Raw genomic sequence first — 19,842 nt, 5'->3', positions numbered from 1 at the left:
ATTCCATTTCTGAAATTAGGCGTTACACTAACGGCGGAAACTGCGCTAAGCTTTGGTGCCTCAGTTTTGAAACATTGCCACAGGGATGCTTTCAATGCCGTTTGCAATTATATTCAGGCAATAAAGCGTATACCTTTGTGATCTTCAACCAAATAATCATTATTTATTACTCCCCATGGCAAAGTGAAGTAAACGCAGCTGAGTGGTAATCACAACACCCGAAGTCTCAAAATTGCTCAACTTGACTTTTCTACTTTTTTCTCTCGTTTGCTCTCTTTTTATGTGGTTTTCCTTAAATTTGTCGTATTATAATACAAATTCATTACACATAGTTTAATTTAAATTATCACAGAAAAACTGCACTACATTTTCTTCGCCAATCCTCCTGAGTGGGTATGAGCCATCAGCCCAAGGAAACAAACAAACAAAGAACAGCTGACCCAGGATCGGGTATTGTCTCTTTTCTCTTCATTACTATATATATATATATATATATATATATATATATATATATATATATATATATATATATATATATATATATATATATATATATATATATATATATATATATATATATATATATAGACGTTTCGGCCTAGAGTCTGGCCTTCATCAAGATGAAGGCCAGACTCTAGGCCGAAACGTCAAAATAAACCACGTGTTGACCGCTCACGGAGGATCTACTAGACTATATATATATATATATAGATATATATTCCTGCGCACGGCTGGTTATCTGTTCATTCACTTTTCTTTCTTCTTATTTACATTCCATTGGTTCTAATAACTTCCCCTGTACATTCCTTGGCATTACTGTCTGTTATATCTCATTAATATTGTGTTAAAACACGGAAAAACGAGCCCTTAGGTATACACTTCTTTCCCTTATTTCATTGAACGAGGGTCTCGTACTGGCAGACTTGGTGTGTTTAGGTTGTATAAGAGGGACAATTAATCAGCTGCCCGCTCATAATAAGTTCACGTACTACGTGACGCCAAACATGCGCATAAGAGTGTTTTCACACTCGTTGTTTGGCTTATAGATGGCGCTGACTGTCGCTCCTACTTCTAAATTCACAGATAAACCCAAAAAAGTGGATGGAGGGAGGGCCGCTGTGATAGCTCAGTGGTTAGAGCATCGAACGCGTAATTCGAAGGTCGTAGGTTCGATTCCTGCTCACAGTTGGTAATTTTTTCATCCACTTTTCTTTCTTCTTTCTTCTTATTTACATTCCATTGGTTCTAATAACTTCCCCTGTACATTCCTTGGCATTACTGTCTGTTATATCTCATTAATATTGTGTTAAAACACGGAAAAACGAGCCCTTAGGTATACACTTCTTTCCCTTATTTCATTGAACGAGGGTCTCGTACTGGCAGACTTGGTGTGTTTAGGTTGTATAAGAGGGACAATTAATCAGCTGCCCGCTCATAATAAGTTCACGTACTACGTGACGCCAAACATGCGCATAAGAGTGTTTTCACACTCGTTGTTTGGCTTATAGATGGCGCTGACTGTCGCTCCTACTTCTAAATTCACAGATAAACCCAAAAAAGTGGATGGAGGGAGGGCCGCTGTGATAGCTCAGTGGTTAGAGCATCGAACGCGTAATTCGAAGGTCGTAGGTTCGATTCCTGCTCACAGTTGGTAATTTTTTCATCCACTTTTCTTTCTTCTTTCTTCTTATTTACATTCCATTGGTTCTAATAACTTCCCCTGTACATTCCTTGGCATTACTGTCTGTTATATCTCATTAATATTGTGTTAAAACACGGAAAAACGAGCCCTTAGGTATACACTTCTTTCCCTTATTTCATTGAACGAGGGTCTCGTACTGGCAGACTTGGTGTGTTTAGGTTGTATAAGAGGGACAATTAATCAGCTGCCCGCTCATAATAAGTTCACGTACTACGTGACGCCAAACATGCGCATAAGAGTGTTTTCACACTCGTTGTTTGGCTTATAGATGGCGCTGACTGTCGCTCCTACTTCTAAATTCACAGATAAACCCAAAAAAGTGGATGGAGGGAGGGCCGCTGTGATAGCTCAGTGGTTAGAGCATCGAACGCGTAATTCGAAGGTCGTAGGTTCGATTCCTGCTCACAGTTGGTAATTTTTTCATCCACTTTTCTTTCTTCTTTCTTCTTATTTACATTCCATTGGTTCTAATAACTTCCCCTGTACATTCCTTGGCATTACTGTCTGTTATATCTCATTAATATTGTGTTAAAACACGGAAAAACGAGCCCTTAGGTATACACTTCTTTCCCTTATATATATATATATATATATATATATAGGATATGGCACAACGGGAGCGTTGTCAACAAGGATAAATATATTTATTTCCCAACAGTTTCGGGAGGGATCCTCCCTTCATCTGGGGATGAGTTATACTGACATGAATTTCCAAACTTCGTTGCTGCCGCGTCCCTCTCGCCTTGAAACATGTTTGCGAGAGTGAGAGGGAGCTAGAAAAAAAATGGGGGGGGAGAAAGAAAAAAAGAAAAAGAAAGAAAAGAAAGAAAGTAAAAAAGAGGAAGAACCACTGTCAACATTGAGAACGAAACCAACTCTCCGTGTACGTCCACATACGTTTCTTATCACGTGCTGTTCAGTTCTCCACGTGTGTCGGGCCACCCAAGATTGTCGCCGCGGTGCCGGGAGGGTCCATGACGGCGTGCGTAAAGAAAGGGTTTCCCCGTAATGGGTCGGTCCGCGTGCGTAAAGGAAGGGGTTCCCGTCAATGGGTCGGTCGGCTTTTTTTACCTTTAATCTTTAAATCTTTTAATCCTTTAATCTTTAATCTTTAATATTTACCTTTTACCTTTAAACGGATGAACATTAAAGGTAAAAAGAGCCGACCGATCCATTAACGGGAACCCCTTCCTTTACGCACGCCGACCGACCCAATACGGGGAAACCCTTTCTTTACGCACGCCGTCATGGACCCTTCCGGCACCGCGGCGACAATCTTGGGTGGCCCGACACACGTGGAGAACTGAACAGCACGTGATAAGAAACGTATGTGGACGTACACGGAGAGTTGGTTTCGTTCTCAGTGTTGACAGTGGTATCTTCCTCTTTTTTTACTTTCTTTCTTTCTTTAGTTCCTTCTCACTCTCGCAAACATGTTTCAAGGCGAAAGGGACGCGGCAGCAACGAAGTTTGGAAATTCATGTCAGTATAACTCATCCCCAGATGAAGAGAGGATCCCTCCCGAAACTGTTGGGAAATAAATATATTTATCCTTGTTGACAACGTTCCCGTTGTGCCATATCCCATACCTTCACAAAGACTAACTGGCCCATTGAATCTTTACTCCCACTACATATATATATATATATATATATGTGTGTGTGTGTGTGTGTGTGTGTGTGTGTGTGTGTGTGTGTGTGTGTGTGTGTGTGTGTGTGTGTGTGCATGTGTGTGTGTTTACTGTGTACATTTAAAAGGAAGATAAATTTCTCAAAACAAGATCCCCACTACCTGCCTACACTTTTCACGCTTATTAATACAACTACGCTTATAATACAAAACATCGTCATAAACTTGCTCGCTTGCAAAGGCATTACACGAATGGAATATTTGGAAAGCAGCCCAATTTAAGCTGTTCATACAAAATGAGAATTGGTTACAATGAATTTACGCTGATTAACAAATGGGCATATATACAATTGGCACTTTTTATTGTTTGAGTGTTCTTTTTAATAAGTTTATTATGTAATAAGCCTTTTGGAAAGCAACAATTATCTTGCACAAAACGGGCATGATAAAAAAGAGCCCACCAATGAATTTTGTGACAACGTTACTTACACTCTGGTTTCTCGTGAAACAATAGAGCGCATTTAGGCTCATATGAGGAACACTGTGCTCTGGATATCGCAGAGACTGCTGACAAAACGAGCGCATGATTTAATCATAGTTTTGATACTTCTTCTCTCTTTGTAGTTCGCTAGTAGCCACCTATTATGTAACACAGCCCAAATTGCTGATTGAGTCGGGAGCTAGGCGGATCCATGAAAATTTTGATTGACATTTTTTTTCTGGGTCGGCAGCCTCTTGAAACAGTGATTGTATCGACGCAATTTCAGCGTGCCTGCATGGCACGTCGAAATTGCATCGTGCACCATGGTGCGTAGCAGGTTCGCTCACTGATAAAGGCTCAGAAGCGCATTAAACGGGCTGAAAAAGAGGAATTACACACTTTGGCAGGATCGGGCGCGCGTGCTCCCAATGCAGACACTGCCGCGATCTTCAGTACCATGAAGCTACAGCACCACCATTACTGTCACCCGCCGGAGAATCAGCCAAGATGCGGCGCGGCCGCCTCGTTCGCTCCACTGGCACCTTCTAGTACACTGTAACAATGCATACAATGTTGCCAGCAAAAAAGTGATGTACAATGTTGCCTACAAAAAAGTAGCCCTCGTTTTATGCATGCCCAAGAACGTTTGCGTCGTGTTGTTTAGGTACAATCGAGAAAGACGATAGTTCATGCCTTTGTCCTTAGATAAACCCCTTGATTCTCCTTGAGCGGGAAGCCCTTTGAAGTTGTTTGGGTGTGCCAAAATTCACAGCTAACAATGTTTTGTATCAAAAAAAACTCGGATATCCACCCTTGCTTGCAGATTCCGTATTTTAACAGTCAAAACTTATTTAAAATTTTCTGAATCCACTTTAAGAAGGTGACAGTTTGTATTCTTTAGAGAACCTGGTGTCTTTTTCAATGAGTATTGGTCGAACAGCATGTGCTATTTCTTCGAACACTTCTAGATGCTTTAAATGCTAATATATTCGAGATCACACCATCTGACAAACCAATCGGCCAAGTGCAAACAGAATTTGACGATATCTTCCCCATGAATGCTAAACACTTGCACTCTAAATATTTGATTGATGTATTAGAACACCACCTGTCTCAATTAGGTACTAATATATTGATTGCAACGGATGCATCTATGAGGACGAGAATGCAGGTGTGGGTATTTTTTCTCTCTCATTACTCTGGTCATTTTCATTACGCCTGCCAGATTATACACCAATAATTGAAGTGGAATTAACGGCCGTTATACTAGCTATTCGTAAACTTCCTGTGACTCATTCGACAGCTGTGATAGTGACTGACTCGTATTTCGTGTGTTCATTTTATCATTGTCGTCGGCATCAGCAGTACTAGAAAATTTTAAATCATTAATCCCAGGAAACATTCGTCTAGTGCGAATGATATGGGTACCAGGCCATCGTAGTTTATTTACAAATGAGATGGCTGACACACTCGCGCGAACATCCCTTGATCTTCCCATTGTGCCAATCATGCCTCCTACAGCTTATGTACCAGCAGCGAGGTTTAGAAAACTTTCCCTTCTTGAAGACTCATAAAAAATTACGATACCGAATCCAGATTTTTCGCACCTGCACTTCACATCGAATAATAAATAGTGTCCCACACGTAAATTGGAAGTCTCTGTAACAAAATTACGTTGCCGTGTACCACCTCTTAATTTCTACTTAAATTGGTCTGGTCTGATGCCATCCCCTCTGTGCTCAAGCTGTAATGAACCTGAACATATCGACCATTTTCTTATCACAAGTCACCGTTTCAAAAATCAAAGAAAAAAATTGCTTCCAAATTTTAATAAAAAAAACTAGGAATATCTATTACTACTCCTAATATTTTGTCTTTTGGGGCTGCTTCATTGGGACACAGCGTCAGGAACATCTGCGGGGCTCTCTGCGAATTACTATATAACACAAGAAGATTACCTTGCTGAGCCATTGATCAGCTCTCGAATTTTACTAGCCAATCTACCATTTATTATTTAGCAGTTTCACTGCAATGATTTCACCTTCAGAAGAAATTCATAGAACGATTTCACCTCAGATATTCAACAAATTCTTTTATTTCTCTCCTCCCCCCTTTTTACATTGCGCCAAATTAATTTCACAGTCAAAAACAATGTATTCCTATTCCCCTAGTCTAGAAAACCTAAAGGTATTGACTTGCATTAACCACCGGCTTCTTGGCCATTTCCCCTTAGTGGGTGAGAGCCACAAAAGAAAGGAACAAGCAAGCAAGCAAGCAAGCAAGCAAGCAAGCAAGCAAGCAAGCAAGATTCGCAGGCGCTGGCGTGTTGCTGTCTCAAGCTCGCGCCCTGCTGTTCTCTGGCCTTGCTCGAGTGAAGTTTTTCTTACACCATGCTTTGTCTCCGCGAATCGTACAGCTCTCTAGTAGACAACGTAGCACGCAAATCACTGTCCCGTAGCCATTTCGTCAACACCGGGGTGACTGTAATACTTGCTCGATCGACAGACGTAGCGAGCTGCAGTGCGCTACCTTGCCACGAAAGGTAAGCAGCAAGTGTTTAGCTGTCCTCTGCGCAGTTGATCGCTATACAATATGTAATGGCCAGAAATACCTTTCATATCAGACAGCGTGACATAATAAAGAGCTATGCTGCCGGGATTCGAAAATACTTTCCCAGAGGCTTCCAATGTATATAAGCATTAAAGTGCTCAATTCTTTGGCGCCTGTTATAGCATCCTGAAAAATTGTGTAACTTGCTACGAGTCATCCTCTAATCACGCTAATATGCGAGAATATGGTGAAAGTAAACTGTGTTTCTCGTTGGTCATTTAGGATTGGAGAATAACGCTGGTGTAATTGTAATGGCCCCAAATGATTATGTTAAATTATACATGCGCACGCTTTTGTGGAACTGTACTGCGCTTAGTACTCATAGAAAACAACAATCATTGCTTCAAGCGCGTTGAAAGAACAAACACCTTTGTTCTCCGTAGCGCACGTACATAGGCAGTGAGCGCGAAATTGGTAATTTCAGTTTAGTAAATTTATATTTACTGTGTGCTTCTCCGCAGTGCAAGTGCACAGCTGTGAAGCCGAAAATGTTAATGCTGGTTAGGCCAATTTGTAATTGACTTTACCTCACGCTTCTCCGCAGTGCACGTGCATAGCAGCGAAACTGAGCGTGTTAAAAGGACTCTGAAACGGTTTTGATGATTTTTTTACTAACACATTGGGCCAGTAGGCCAAGTCCGAAAGGTAATTTAGAGACCGATTCGAGCTCTCTGCCTAAACTGTGTAATTTATTAAAAATCTTTAAAGTTGCGAATCGCCCGAGATCGCTGCAGATCGCTTCAACTCGGCCAAACGCATTTTCAACCGCCCACACACCAAGAGACGCGATCTGCCCTACTGACGTCATCGTTTTCAGCTGATCTGCTTGAGTGCAGAACACTCAGCGCAGGTATTTTTTTCTAATAAACAGGAAACGAATGTTGTTTGCAATTTGTAAAACACATTATAATTTATTTTGATTAAAAAATTTTCGCAAAGAAAAAGAAGACGATCGCAGTTTACAACTAAGCTTTGGAACTTCCGGCACACGGCAAACGTTGTCTGCTTGGATCCCACACGCTCCATGTAGACGTGAGCTGCGCAACGAGTGGGCATCACGCGGTTGATTCGACACCACAGAACACCTATACACTGTGACACCATCAATCACCCTTGCCTCGTTGTGGGCTGCAAGTCCGTTGATTGGCGACAGGGGAAGATACGACACCATGTGCCTGGAAAAAACAGCAGGCGCACCAAGGGGCTGCAGCGCATCAGATTGCCCGTATCAGATCGGCGGAGGGATTTACGCGTATGCGGTCGCCACTTTAAGCTGGAAGACTACGAACGCAATTCCGTGCTTGTGCGGCGATGTGAAGAGGCATCCCCTCAAATCCGACGCACTGCCGTCTTTGTTCCTTCTTGTTGAAAAGGTAAGTTCACGGTCAATCCGGATCATGCGACACGCACTGAAAACGCGGTTTGCAAGTGTGTGTTCAGAAAATACTATAACTTCGTTAATCATAACTATAATGACTGTGTCTTTTCAATGCAATGTGGTCCACATCGCAATAATTATATACACGCTGAAAGACTTTCGCCGGTTCACGATTTCCAGAGCCGATTATGAAACGACAGGCTGCCTTTTTGCACAAGTGTATACGTTGCAGGGCCAGCTGTATAATGCAGGTTCAAATGTACGGCATGCATGTTATACATGATGAGCTCAAAGAAAGCCCCGAAATAGTGCAACACGTGTTCGACGGCATTGGTAGGCTACGGTCCGATTGCTCGTGTTGTATTCGTGCTACGGCGCGCTAGAAAATCGTCTCACAGTGCCGGCATACAAAGTGCGTTTAAGCTTATGCTTCAACTGTGGCGCATATGCTTTATTTGTTCATTTATTTGCCGGTGTGAATGCACATTTATATATGGGTAAAGGCAGCCTTGCAAGAGAAAGCGTGCCGATTGATGGGTGGTTTAATTAATCGACTGTGCTTCGGGAAATTCATGCAAAAAGCCTATGGCTGCTTACGGGGCCGATTATAAGCATGCAGCTTTAAATTCTGGCATATTATGCAGGAAAACAAAGAAGCCGAGAAATATTTGCACCACAGTGTCTCTTAATTAATAAATTAATTGTGTAACTGCAATACTCAATTTGTTTACGTTATAATGCATGATCACCAAATCACAGCAGCGCAATGAAGTGCGGGCTTCACATCTAACAAGTACTTGGCAGCTCATCAAAAGAGATGTGAAAAAAAAAACGAAAATGCCGAAGTAAATTTTATACTAATACAATAAAATCTGCAGCCTCTTTGAGTATTATACAAAATTTTTTTGGCAGCATGTTTTTAGTACACACACATAAAACAATTCATGCTATCTATATGGAATTATTGCAATGTGTGAATGGAAATGCAAAGACAACACTTAAAACCATTGTCATCCATTGTGCCTGCGGTTACAGAAATTACAGCCTTTTCCGCATCACACACTGCCCCAGAAAAGTGTCGGAGAGTGTGGCACAGTCTTGGTACCTTCTGCTAGCCAGGTTAGTCCTGCTCTGTTTGTGTACATTGGCACTGCACAAAAGTTAGAGTGGAATGTATATGTGTTGCATAGCATTGCTGCATATTATAGAAAATAACTCAGTAACACCATTCTTATGCAGCCACACATTGTGCAACTAGCTGATGCCGGATAAGGCAGCTCGATTTCCACAGCTCTCAGCTCCCAGATGAGAAAATATTTTGAGTTCTTTTAAACATGACTTGGCACCAGCAAAGTTATCGTAAAAACCAGAAGCATTTTAATATTACTAAGGGTGATGATGTTGTTTAAAACAAACACAAGCTATTTCGTATAAAGTCATTTAATATCACGTGGCCACAAAGAACTGTGTGATGTATAAAATATAGTTTGTCAAAAGTGCAGGTGTAACATAATATGTTTATTATCACCACCTCCTATCCAGGCAACCACACAAAAAAACTCTGCACAAGGCAGCCATGAGTACAGTGGTAACTCGGAAGACCATGGAATGCCGGTCCGTCGGTAAGTTGACCTAAAGGTTGAAAAATGCACGTATGAGGCATAAAATTTACAGTAGCTGTTCAGTTACAGGATTCACACCTAAGCTCATAAACAAAGAAAACTAGCAGAAAATAATGCATGATGATGAACGATCGGGCATGACACCATTCGAAGAAGTTTTGTTTATTTGAGTGTTTCATAACCATCTCAGCTACGCAGGTGAACATGATCCTGAAGGTGCTTGTTTCCGCTAATACACAGACAGCAGCTGCCTTCACCACAGAATCCGCAGTACGGACACAGTGTGGTGCTTCATCACATGAGCAGCAGTAGCAGCTTCAGCCGATGTTGCTTCAGTGCCACAGCTCCCAGAGGTTTCAGGACTCTCGGTGGGTCAACACCTGTGCGAATGGATGAATCTTCTCCCGCTAAAAAATCCAGCTGCTGAAACATCTGTCCAAATGGACGGATCTTTCCCTGCTGAGGAAGAAAAGCCAGCTGCTCAAGTTGACATCACATGCTTGCCTTCATGCAGCGAGAGTTTCTGCAGGTATTACAAGCATTCAGTGAGCTTTAACATGTGATGGGCATATACTCACAAACTAGTTCACATACTGAAACCACCACGTGAGACAGGTAATCTCTGTGGTTGTGTATGCCCTTTCATGTTTGCGACAAAGGAAATTAAGCCCCTTTGTTCCCTGAAACATTTCACCTCAGAGTAGTTGTGAGAATTTATTAGAAGGCAGAGAGGTCAGCCTGAGCTAGTGCGCTGTAGATTAGTTCATGACAGTTCACGTATTTTTGCCAGAACACAAATAAACCATTCTGCAGTGCATGCTTATTTTTTTTTCACCTGTGCGTTTTAAAACTATATGAATGTTACGAGGCAGTCGAGATACTTTCATGCATTACAGGGCAACCTGTAGATTTTTTAATGATGCATATAAGATCTTGTACAATTAAATTCAGGCCCGTTGCGAGAAAATTTTCAGGAGTGGCCCACCTGCTGAGGGCCTTTAAAAACCCGTATTTTATTATTCATGTTTGGTAGAACGCACCCCTCCATCCAAATTTCAGGGAGGGTAGGGCTGGCCCCTAGGGCATGGGTCTCGTTGAGCACCTGTATAAGAGACATGCACTTAGGAGCAATTGAAGAATCATGCAAATTTTCTTATCAACCTTATTTCAAAGTAGGCACACTGGTTTCTCTTATGCCACTTTGTCTCTTTTATGAGTGCATCTTATATAAGGGTTAGGGTATATAAGCAGCATCTATAAAGCCTCTTTATTGACATTAGCTAGACAAGTGGATTTCTAAGACAACAACAACGAAGAATGTTGGTACTCATTTGCAATTGATGATGCTCTATAATACAGCAGTATTTTTAGATGTTGCTACAACCTCTAATTCCCCTGCAGTAAGTGCGCTTAGGCCCAGCGGTAAGATTAGTACGGCACTTATGCAGAAACCTATGCCTGACTAGAACAGCCCGGCCGAAAGCATAAGACGTATTTCACACGAAAGCACACTGTGGTTCAGGAACGCTTTCTTTTATTACAAGCATTTCTTTTCATATGTTCACCAAATAAAAAGGGGCACACTGAAACACGAGTAAACTGCATTTTTCGCAGTATATACTAGGGGCTGCCACACCAAATCAGTTTCACAGTGGACACAAAGAAACAGTAAAATGATTTCATGTGACACTATTCACACATTATTTATGTGCTAATACACCAACTTCTTTTGTATAAGACATTGCCAGTTACTTTATATAAGACTTCCAAACAATGCTACACTTAGCTCATAGAGTAACTGTTTTGTGATAGTATACTTGAGCCGCGTTTCTGGCTATTATTAAAATGAAGTGCGCCAATTACGTTTTATTAGTTGTGAAGAGATGCACCTAAAGGTTCCCTGCAATGGTTAACTGAAGGTGCGTTAGCATTTCTGCTACAGAACAATGTAATAATAAGCACCGTAAATTCAGGTATTCACCTTGCATCATGACTGCTAAAAGCTACAAGCTTTTTAGCAGTGCTTTCCCTCCTGATTTGATCGCGAATGCAACTGTCACTAGTGCACGATTGAGCTGTAGCTATTTGTCAACATTATGCTTGAATCTTTCACTACAACGACACTACCTATATCGGCCACTTAATTTTTCTCCAGTGCACTTATAATCAGTAAACTCTAAAAAGTACTTGGAGAAATTAAGTTAATCGAGACGGTAAGCAATAAAAAATTGTAGTAGTATCTTTGGAGGTGAAGTAATGGCTTCGGGTGAGTGGATACTGACACCTATTAGATATCCCACTGTTCACTGTACTGATTGACCTCGGCAACTCTTCTCGAAGGTTGCCTAGCATTAGCACTAATCACTAGATTAGTTGCAAGGTGAAATGCAAGAAGGGCAGACCATCAAGTAAGACTTTCAGGACACTGAAAGTCTTACTTTTTTCGTGTCAGTCTAAAAAAAAAAATACGAGGCTATCTCGTATTTAGGAAATGGGGTTCAAGTGAAGCCTTGCTTTGGTGGGTCTGGCTTTTCATATACTTTTTCTCGCATAGTGCAATGCTCGCACATGCTAAGCACCCACATGCTAAGCAACACAACACATGCTACAGACAACATAATGATTGCGGCTAAAACCTCCGTCACAGTTACATTACAATTACTTTAATAACACCACCTACACTTTCCTTGGAACAATTTCCAGTCAGTTCTCATTGTATTGTCTAACAAAAAAAACACGCCCTTAAATAAACCCTAATTTTTTCATTCATAGCGAGGGTCTCGTTCTGGCAGACTTAATGCCATTGAGTAGTATGCCAGGGAATATTAGTCAGCTGCCAGCCGTAAGAACATCACCTGTTGTACGATGCCTATAGGCAAAAAATGAGTGTCCCACACTCGCTGCAATGGCAACAGGCAGCGCTGACTGACATTAGCACATTTAAATGCACATACATATCCCACAAAGTGGACGGGGGGATGGCCGGCGTGGTAGCTCACTTGGTAGAGTGTCGGATGCACTATTCGAAGGTCGCAGTTTCAGTTCCTGCCCACGCCAAGTTATTTTTTCGTCCACTTTTCTTCACAGTTACAATGGAATGACTTTATAATAACACCTATATTTTTTGACATAATTGTCTAAGTTACCACTAACCTAACCAAGCCGTATTATTGAGAACTAACGAACAATAGTGCCAAAGAAACTATAGGGGACATTATTAGTTGTGAATGTAATGTAAATGTGAAAAAAATAAAGGTGTATGAAAAGATGGCTTTTCGTGAGTTGGGACAGAACTTGTGAACGTCTAATTACACATCCGATGCTCTACTAACTGAGCTATCGCGGCGGCCATTCCGTCGTCCACTTTACGGGAGACATATGTGCACTAAAACGCAAGTGCATTAATTAGCGCCACCACGTGCTACGCGACACCAACAGGCAGAAAAAGTGTTTCACACTCGCCGTCATGGTTGCTAGTAGCGCTGACTCACGCTGGCACTTGTAAATGCACATATATAGTGGATAAAGAGGACGAGAGAATGGCTGCCGCGTTAGCTTATTTGGTAGAGCGTCGGACTCGTTATGAAACAGTCGAAGGATCAGTCCCAGCTCCTAGCAAGCAGTTTTTTCGTCCACCTTAATTTCTTCTTATTTGCACAACATTTACTATAATCAGTGTCCCCTATACATTTCATGGCATTATGGTAGGTTAGTTCTATTAATATTATGTCTAGCAAAGAAAAATGAAGCCTTGAAAATTTTATTTCTTTCTTTCAGCCAAGCCATGTGACTTGTCCATTGTGCAATTTAGTAACACACAAGCACTAACATGTTTTGTGGGGTCATTCATCTGCAGTATCCATCAAGACAACAGCACTGGTTTTCTAACAATGGAAGAACCTCTCCACAGATAATGAAAGTTCATTTTGTTTGAAAGCTCTTTTCATGAACTGCTCCATATGTGGCCAATTAGTTGGCAACCTGAACTTTAGCGTCATGGGAACTCTGGTCGTTGTAGAGGGGGTGTGCGAGCAACTTCACAAGCTCCGGTGGAGAAGCCAGCCACTTGTTCGAGGGAGTGGGGCTGGAGTTGGCAACTTTCTCCTGGCTGCTGGCATGCTGTACTAAAGCTGCGTGGTGGCTGCAACCTTCCAATGTCTTGGTGCTCAAGTCATCCCGGAGTGCAGCTTCTACAACTACCAGAGGGCCTACTTGCTCCCTACAGTAAAACAGGTGCAGTTATTGGTCAACATTTAAATATAATTACATCAAGACTTTTAGACATATTACGCAGCGTGAACACAAATGCTTATACTTCTCTTGCCTTACAGTGAATCTTACTTTTTTAGCATAATTTTGCCATTGATTTACACATTGCAAATCATTTGCTTCCATCTCTGTATCTTTGTCAATGTAATCTAAATTTAGAACATGAAATCATTTTGTATAAAACTTGTACAAAAGTAGCCCATCTGATTTTTTGGTTACAATGCGAAAGAGAAGCCTAATATTTTTGCATGCTAATATCAAATTGTAGAAACCAGTCATCTGGAAAAATCATAGTTTCACAAACAGTTTTAGCATACTGCCTTATTTATCTTACTGCGCAATATGAATACTGATGATAGAACTGAGTTTGAGATGATGAACATGTACAGTGGTAAAAATCTAGCAGTGGTGGAGTACTCGTGGGCATATCGGCATGAATCATCATTGCTATTATATCAGGCCCCGGAAACTCGGTGCTAGTTCCCGTTTCAAAGAACATGCACGCTCGTAGAATTTGCTGGGCATCCTGAGATCCGGTTGAATGGAGTGAGGTTGATGTGAATGTTCGCATTTATTGGCCATCACAAGTTTTTACAAACAAAAAAGCCTACGTCCCGCAAAAGAGCTTCTGTTTTGTTTATATGTTTTTTTTTCTTATTCCTTATTTTGTGAATTTTAAATCAGGTGAAGCGCAAAGAGTGATTGACTTGCGTTCGTAGCGCTTGCCTCCGCTCCTTCTTGCCTCTCGCTCAGCGATATTAGAAGCTGGATCTCGCTCAGAAGCTGAATCTCGCGCATAAACTCAAAGCGTCACCAACTTTTGCCAAATTACTAGCCTTCAAAATGATAATACTTCCTAAACTGCAATACGCTTCGGTCGTATGGAACCCCTTCCTTAAAAAAAATAAGTACCGGCTTGAAATGGTGCAAAGACGCGCTGTACGCTTTATTTTCAACAAATATAGGACCACCGACTCGCCAACTTCTCTAATGCTGGCGAATAGCATTTCAACCCTGGAAGATAAACAAAAAATCGATAGGCTGAAACTGCTGTTTGCTCTTTATACTGGTTCCACAAAGGTAAATGCATCGGTATACATTCAACCATTTCAATCACGCCCCACGAGACATCGACACACGCACAGTTTGCTTCCGTATCAAGCCCACGCGAACACGTTCAAGAATTCGTTTTTCCCACGTACAGTATCGGAATGGAATTCACTGCCTGAAGTGGTTTTCACATCTCAGTCTATGTGCCATTCTGAGCGTGCAATATTGTCTGTACTGTAGTCTGTACTCGACTTGCTTTACTGTTTATCGCAATTGTGAATGTATAATAGGGAGATAGACTCATCACCGTTGTTCTGAAGGTCGTATTAACCTGTGTTTAAGCTCATCTATATATCTTTGTATAATGTACTTAGCTTCTGTATTTTGTGCACATCACTCATCTATCTCGCTTACATGTGTTTTCCACTTAATTTTTGTGCCTCTCCTGCTTGGTCTTTTTCAAGACCGCAGTAAGTTGTAAATAAAAAAATAAATAAAATCTTGGTCGGTTACCGTGTCAACTACGAGAAAGATAATGACGGCAACTTGTGACGGGCAGAGAATGAACCACAGTGAGCTATGCCGAACAAGTAAACCATGCATTCGTCAAAGATGGCTTATTCGGGCAACACATGTTTTTTGCGGCTTTGAGGTGTGCTAACCCAGGCATTTCTAGTTCCGTGAAGGTTTTTCAGCGTTTTCTAAAAGCAACGGGTGAGCACAAGAACTTGGACCAATTATTGGAGCAAGTATTGATTTTGCATGAGTACAAATGAGCAAACCCAGTTCTCCGCAAGCCAGACTGGACTGAGAGAAGTGCTGTGTCGCTTGACAGATTGGTGAACACAGCAGCCAAGCTCCTGTCGAAAAAATGAGTTTATTGAAAGGCTTAAATTTGATTTTCTCAACTACATTGTTTTAGCTACTTTTACTTTTGGAAACTAGTTAAAATGATGTCAAATAATTATAGGCCACTTCCTGCTTATGAAATTCTTGTAGCGGTGGTTTCAAATTTTGCGAGTCCTTACTTTTAATAATGTCACTCGAATACACGTGATGGACTAAATGCTTCTAAATATTATTACAGAGAATGTCGATGGAGGCAGTGTTTTGACAAGTCAACTTTTCTTCGTCAAGGCAACGCTGTTGCTCTCATGAGGACAAGTGAACTTGCCGAAACATTGTTTTCAGCGACGTTCTTTCTCGAAGAACTGATCGCTTCAAGCCTCTTCGTGCCTCTGAACTTTAGTCTCCTTTGGTACTCAATTTGTACGCCCGTTGTCATAACAAACGCGATTGAGTCAAATATGTGTCTTATCCGTCATTGTTGATGATTTTAACATTGGTTCAGATATTGGCTTCAACGTTTGCTCAATATGTCCATATGTCAGTTGTAAATTGAAGCTGAATCTATAGATTGACACTTTCACACTACGTGTATGTACCTGTTTTTTACGCAAGACATGCAATAAAAAAGCATTTCATTCGTGTCGATTGAGTTTCGTCTTTCTGTGAAATAAGTAAGCTTAACTTTGCCTCTTCAGAGATTACCAAAGTTTTATGGCCGTATTGCCCAAGCGGCCAGTGGATCTGCAAGAAGGCACGAGCACACTCCGCTTGCATGCGAACAAGGAAAGGAGGGCTTCCACGGCAAGTCTCCTCCTCTCAATTTTTGTCCTTTCCTTCTATTTGGCGACCTAACCAGCGACGTCATGAAAGAAATTTTCTGTTCGTGATTTATTTCTACCAGGATGCCCGTCAACCGCCAGTGGTAAAAGAAGCGCTTCCGCTTCCGAGAGCGAACACACGGGAAGAACATGAACTTTATTTGTCGAATCCAGACGATTCGAGTCCGGCGTTTTTTAGTGGGCCTGGGCACCCACCGTGGATGCGGTTCCGAGACCTTGCCTCGAAGCAGCTTCCTCGGCACGCTGGACGGCCCAGAGTTGTGCTGTCAGGTTCGAGCTGAGCAGTGCAGCCTTCCAACGCGAACAGAGGCTGGCGGTGGAAGAGTGAGACGAATCGGCACTGTTTGAATTGTTTATTAGGCCCTGACACTCCCACAGCAAGTGACTATGGGTGGCAACCTCGCCTCATGACGTGCATCTGTTTGTAGTGTATATGTCTGGATACATGGCGTGTATGAGTTTAGGGTTTCTGTATGAATCTGTTTGTAATTGTCTGAAGTGCACCGCTTGCGTTCTGTTTAGCCTTTCGTGAGGAGATGTGTATATGCGTCTTTGTAATTGGTAATGCGTTGTGATGTCGTGAAACCTGGTCATACAATCCTCCCATGCCCAGATGTCTGCAGTTCCCCGCTGGGGCTCGTCGTCCTCCGGCGATGCTCGGAGGGTGAGGCCTCGAACAACGCGGTGAGCCGCTTCGTTGGGGGTGCTCAGTCCGGTACGTGCCGGGATCCATAACAGGTGCCTTCGGTTATCAAAGTCGACCTCTCCTGGATGTATGGGATGTCGTTGGAGTATGTGAAACACCTCTTGCGAGATGCGTCCGTTGGCAAAATTGCGAATTGCTGTTTGCGAATCACTGATCACGTATGCGGCATTGGTCTGTGTGAGGGCCAGTGCTATAGCCGCTTCCTCTGCCGCTTCAGCGTGTGCCGTATCACAGTGAGGCTTGTGATGTATTTTCCGCGATGGCCGGTAACTACCGCCACAAAACTGTTTTTATTCGTATAACTCGCGGCATCATTGAAAACCGCTTCAGTGTCGTTAGAGTAGCTTTGATTAATGCGTTGTGCCCTGGCTTTACGCCGTCCCGTATGGTTTTGGGGGTGCATGTTGCGACGCAATGGGGGTACGTATACTTGCTCGCGTACCGATCTTGGAATTTCGACTTTGATGCCGTGCTGCGTATGGTACGTGATGCCGAGTTTTTCGAGTATGTGTCGGCCTGGGCGGGTCTTGGATAGGCGCTCGAGCTGGGAAACTTGTTGCGCCTCCACGAGTTCCTCGAGGGTGTTATGCAACCCTAGCTCTAGGAGTTTGCTGGTGCTAACTCCGGGCGCCGGTCCCAACGGGAACTTGTACGTCTTGCGTATCAGGGCGTTAAGCTTGTCTTTTTCTGCAACTGTCCATTTGTGAAACGGGGCCGTGCACATTAGTTGTGAAATAACAAAGGCTTGTATGAGTCGTATGACGCTGCTTTCACGCATGCCCGCATGTTTGTTCGTGATGCGTCGGATGAGTTGCATCGTGCTGGTGGCCTTTGCCATTATCTTGCGCAGTGCTTCACCATTGCCGCCGTTCTGCTCAATCATCATCCCCAGTACCCGGATCTTCTTTACCATTGAGATTGGTGAGCCGTTTGATGATGTTAGTTTGATTTCTTGTTTTTCTCAAGGTACGTAGCCTTTGGGCGGGCGTCCCTTTTTCACCGGTCTATATAGCAGTAATTCGGATTTTTCGGCCGACCAGGTGAGTCCCGTGCCTACGAGGTAATGTTCCACGCATTCTATGACCGCCTGTAAGCGATCCTCGATCTTTCCGTCTTTGCCAGTTGTCGTCCAGATCGTAATATCATCCGCGTATAGCGTGTGGTGCAGTTCATCAATTTGATGTAATCGCTCAGGTAACCCCAGCAGGACGAGGTTGAAGAGCATCGGCGAGATCACTGAGCCCTGCGGTGTACCCGAGCTTCCAATGTTGATTTGATTTGATTCTAGCTGTCCCACTCGCATGCGTGCGGTTCTTCCCGTGAGGAAGTCTCGGACGTAGTTGTACACTCGCATTCCGATGTTCAATCTGTCTATTTGTTGCAATATGGCGTCGTGACGAACGTTATCGAAGGCCTTCTTCAGATCCAGGCCAAGGATGGCTCTCGTTGAGCCCCCAGGATTTTTTATGATTTGATGTTTTAGTTGCAGAAGAGCATCCTGTGGGGAGAGATGTCTTTTGAACCCAATCATTGTGTGTGGTAATAGGTTGTTGTACTCGAGGTAATCTGTTAGTCTATTGAAGAACGCAAGCTCCATCAGTTTACCTACAAATGATGTTGGGGAGATGGGCGCAGGTTCTGCAGCTGCAATTTCTTGTCGGGTTTCGGTATAAGTATGATCTGCGCTTCTTTCCATGGCTGGGGTAACTTTCTACGCACCCAACACTCATTAATATAATCTTTGAGTTTCTCTAGCGATCTGTAATCGAGGTTGCGCAGTGCCCTGTTCGAAATTCAATCTATAGGCCTGGGGCTGACTTCGTATTGAGTTTGACGAGGGCAGCCTTGATTTCGGAAATTGAGAATTCTGCGTCTAGGATGCCGCTGCCTTCTACCCTGTAGTCCGGATGTACTTGCGGGGGCGTTTGGGATATGTAATGGAGTTCCGCTTCCCGTAGGAAATCTTGCTTCGTTCCCTCGTAAGCGTGTATGATTTTGCATATACCTTGCCTCTGTGAGGTCTTGGTGTTCGCGGGATCTATGAGGTACCGCAGTATCTGCCATGTGCGACTCGTAGTGAGCTGACAATCCATCTGCGTGCATTTCTCTTCTCATTGCTGTTGTTGCAGGTTAAGTGCGTGCTTTTCTATTCCTTTGTTGAGCTGTGCTATTTGTTTGCGTAGTCTCCTATTATGTCGTTGTCGTTTCGAACGGCGATGCAGTTGGGTCTTGGCTTGCCACATGTGCAGTGACCGGGTGTCTATTCTATCAAGCCCAGCTGTTGACGGAATCATTTGCGTCGCCCTCTTGATGTCGCGCCGAAGTTGGTCGGTCAATTGCTCAATGTCTCTGATGTCTTCAATCTGTTGCTTGTCTCGATTTTTTCGTAGTAGTTCCCAATTGATGATCTTCATTTGGCGACTGGCATTGTGTTCCTGTGGGCCGCCTTCTGCTTCTATAGAGATAATGTAATGGTCACTGCCCAAGTCTTGCACGGTATTTCTCCAAGTCACCTCTCGTGTATTGCACGTAAAGGTAGGGTCCGGTGTGGTGTCAGTGCTGACGCTGTTGCCCTGCCTAGTTGGTGCCGCTGGGTCAGTGACCAGCTCGAGGGCGGCGAGTTGCGCCGTTTCCCACAAATGCCTGCCTTTCGGCTGATGTGTTTGTAACCCCACGCCGTATGCACCACGTTGAAGTCGCCTCCAAT

The 19,842-nt window shown here is 42.9% G+C and overlaps 1 protein-coding gene, 1 long non-coding RNA gene and 3 other non-coding genes across 11 annotated transcripts in view; all 5 read left to right on the top strand.

The window, feature by feature from the left end:
- Positions 1–1,115: 1,115 nt before the first annotated feature.
- On the top strand, positions 1,116–1,188 carry TRNAT-CGU (transfer RNA threonine (anticodon CGU)). Its single transcript has one exon. It is a non-coding gene; the product is annotated as a tRNA-Thr (tRNA).
- A 389-nt stretch (positions 1,189–1,577) lies between these two features.
- On the top strand, positions 1,578–1,650 carry TRNAT-CGU (transfer RNA threonine (anticodon CGU)). Its single transcript has one exon. It is a non-coding gene; the product is annotated as a tRNA-Thr (tRNA).
- A 389-nt stretch (positions 1,651–2,039) lies between these two features.
- TRNAT-CGU (transfer RNA threonine (anticodon CGU)) lies at positions 2,040–2,112 on the top strand. Its single transcript has one exon. It is a non-coding gene; the product is annotated as a tRNA-Thr (tRNA).
- A 3,709-nt stretch (positions 2,113–5,821) lies between these two features.
- Positions 5,822–19,842, top strand: part of LOC142765185 (uncharacterized) — a 94,861-nt gene continuing 80,840 nt past the window's right edge. Inside the window, exon 1 of the long non-coding RNA XR_012884080.1 lies at positions 5,822–6,354. This is a non-coding gene — a long non-coding RNA (uncharacterized LOC142765185). The remainder of the gene's footprint in view (positions 6,355–19,842) is intronic.
- LOC119167752 (uncharacterized) overlaps positions 6,998–19,842 on the top strand; it is a 39,482-nt gene continuing 26,637 nt past the window's right edge. For 4 of the 7 annotated variants that reach the window (XM_075865780.1, XM_075865778.1, XM_075865783.1 and 1 more), the window contains exons 1-5: positions 6,998–7,795; positions 8,836–8,919; positions 9,343–9,422; positions 9,663–9,951; positions 13,441–13,655. In XM_075865780.1, the coding sequence (XP_075721895.1) occupies positions 7,592–7,795; positions 8,836–8,919; positions 9,343–9,422; positions 9,663–9,849 (555 nt within the window). In that variant the 5' untranslated portion in view covers positions 6,998–7,591 and the 3' untranslated portion in view covers positions 9,850–9,951; positions 13,441–13,655. Of the gene's footprint in view, positions 7,796–8,835; positions 8,920–9,342; positions 9,423–9,612; positions 9,952–13,278; positions 13,656–19,842 lie in introns of all 7 variants that reach the window. The other 3 variants (XM_037419280.2, XM_075865782.1, XM_075865781.1) reach the window with 3 other exon arrangements.

This window comes from Rhipicephalus microplus, chromosome 6, assembly GCF_043290135.1.
Source record: "Rhipicephalus microplus isolate Deutch F79 chromosome 6, USDA_Rmic, whole genome shotgun sequence".
Taxonomy (NCBI): domain Eukaryota; kingdom Metazoa; phylum Arthropoda; class Arachnida; order Ixodida; family Ixodidae; genus Rhipicephalus; species Rhipicephalus microplus.
Note: the sequence above shows the minus strand (reverse complement) of the source record. Positions and strands in the feature narration are given on the sequence as shown.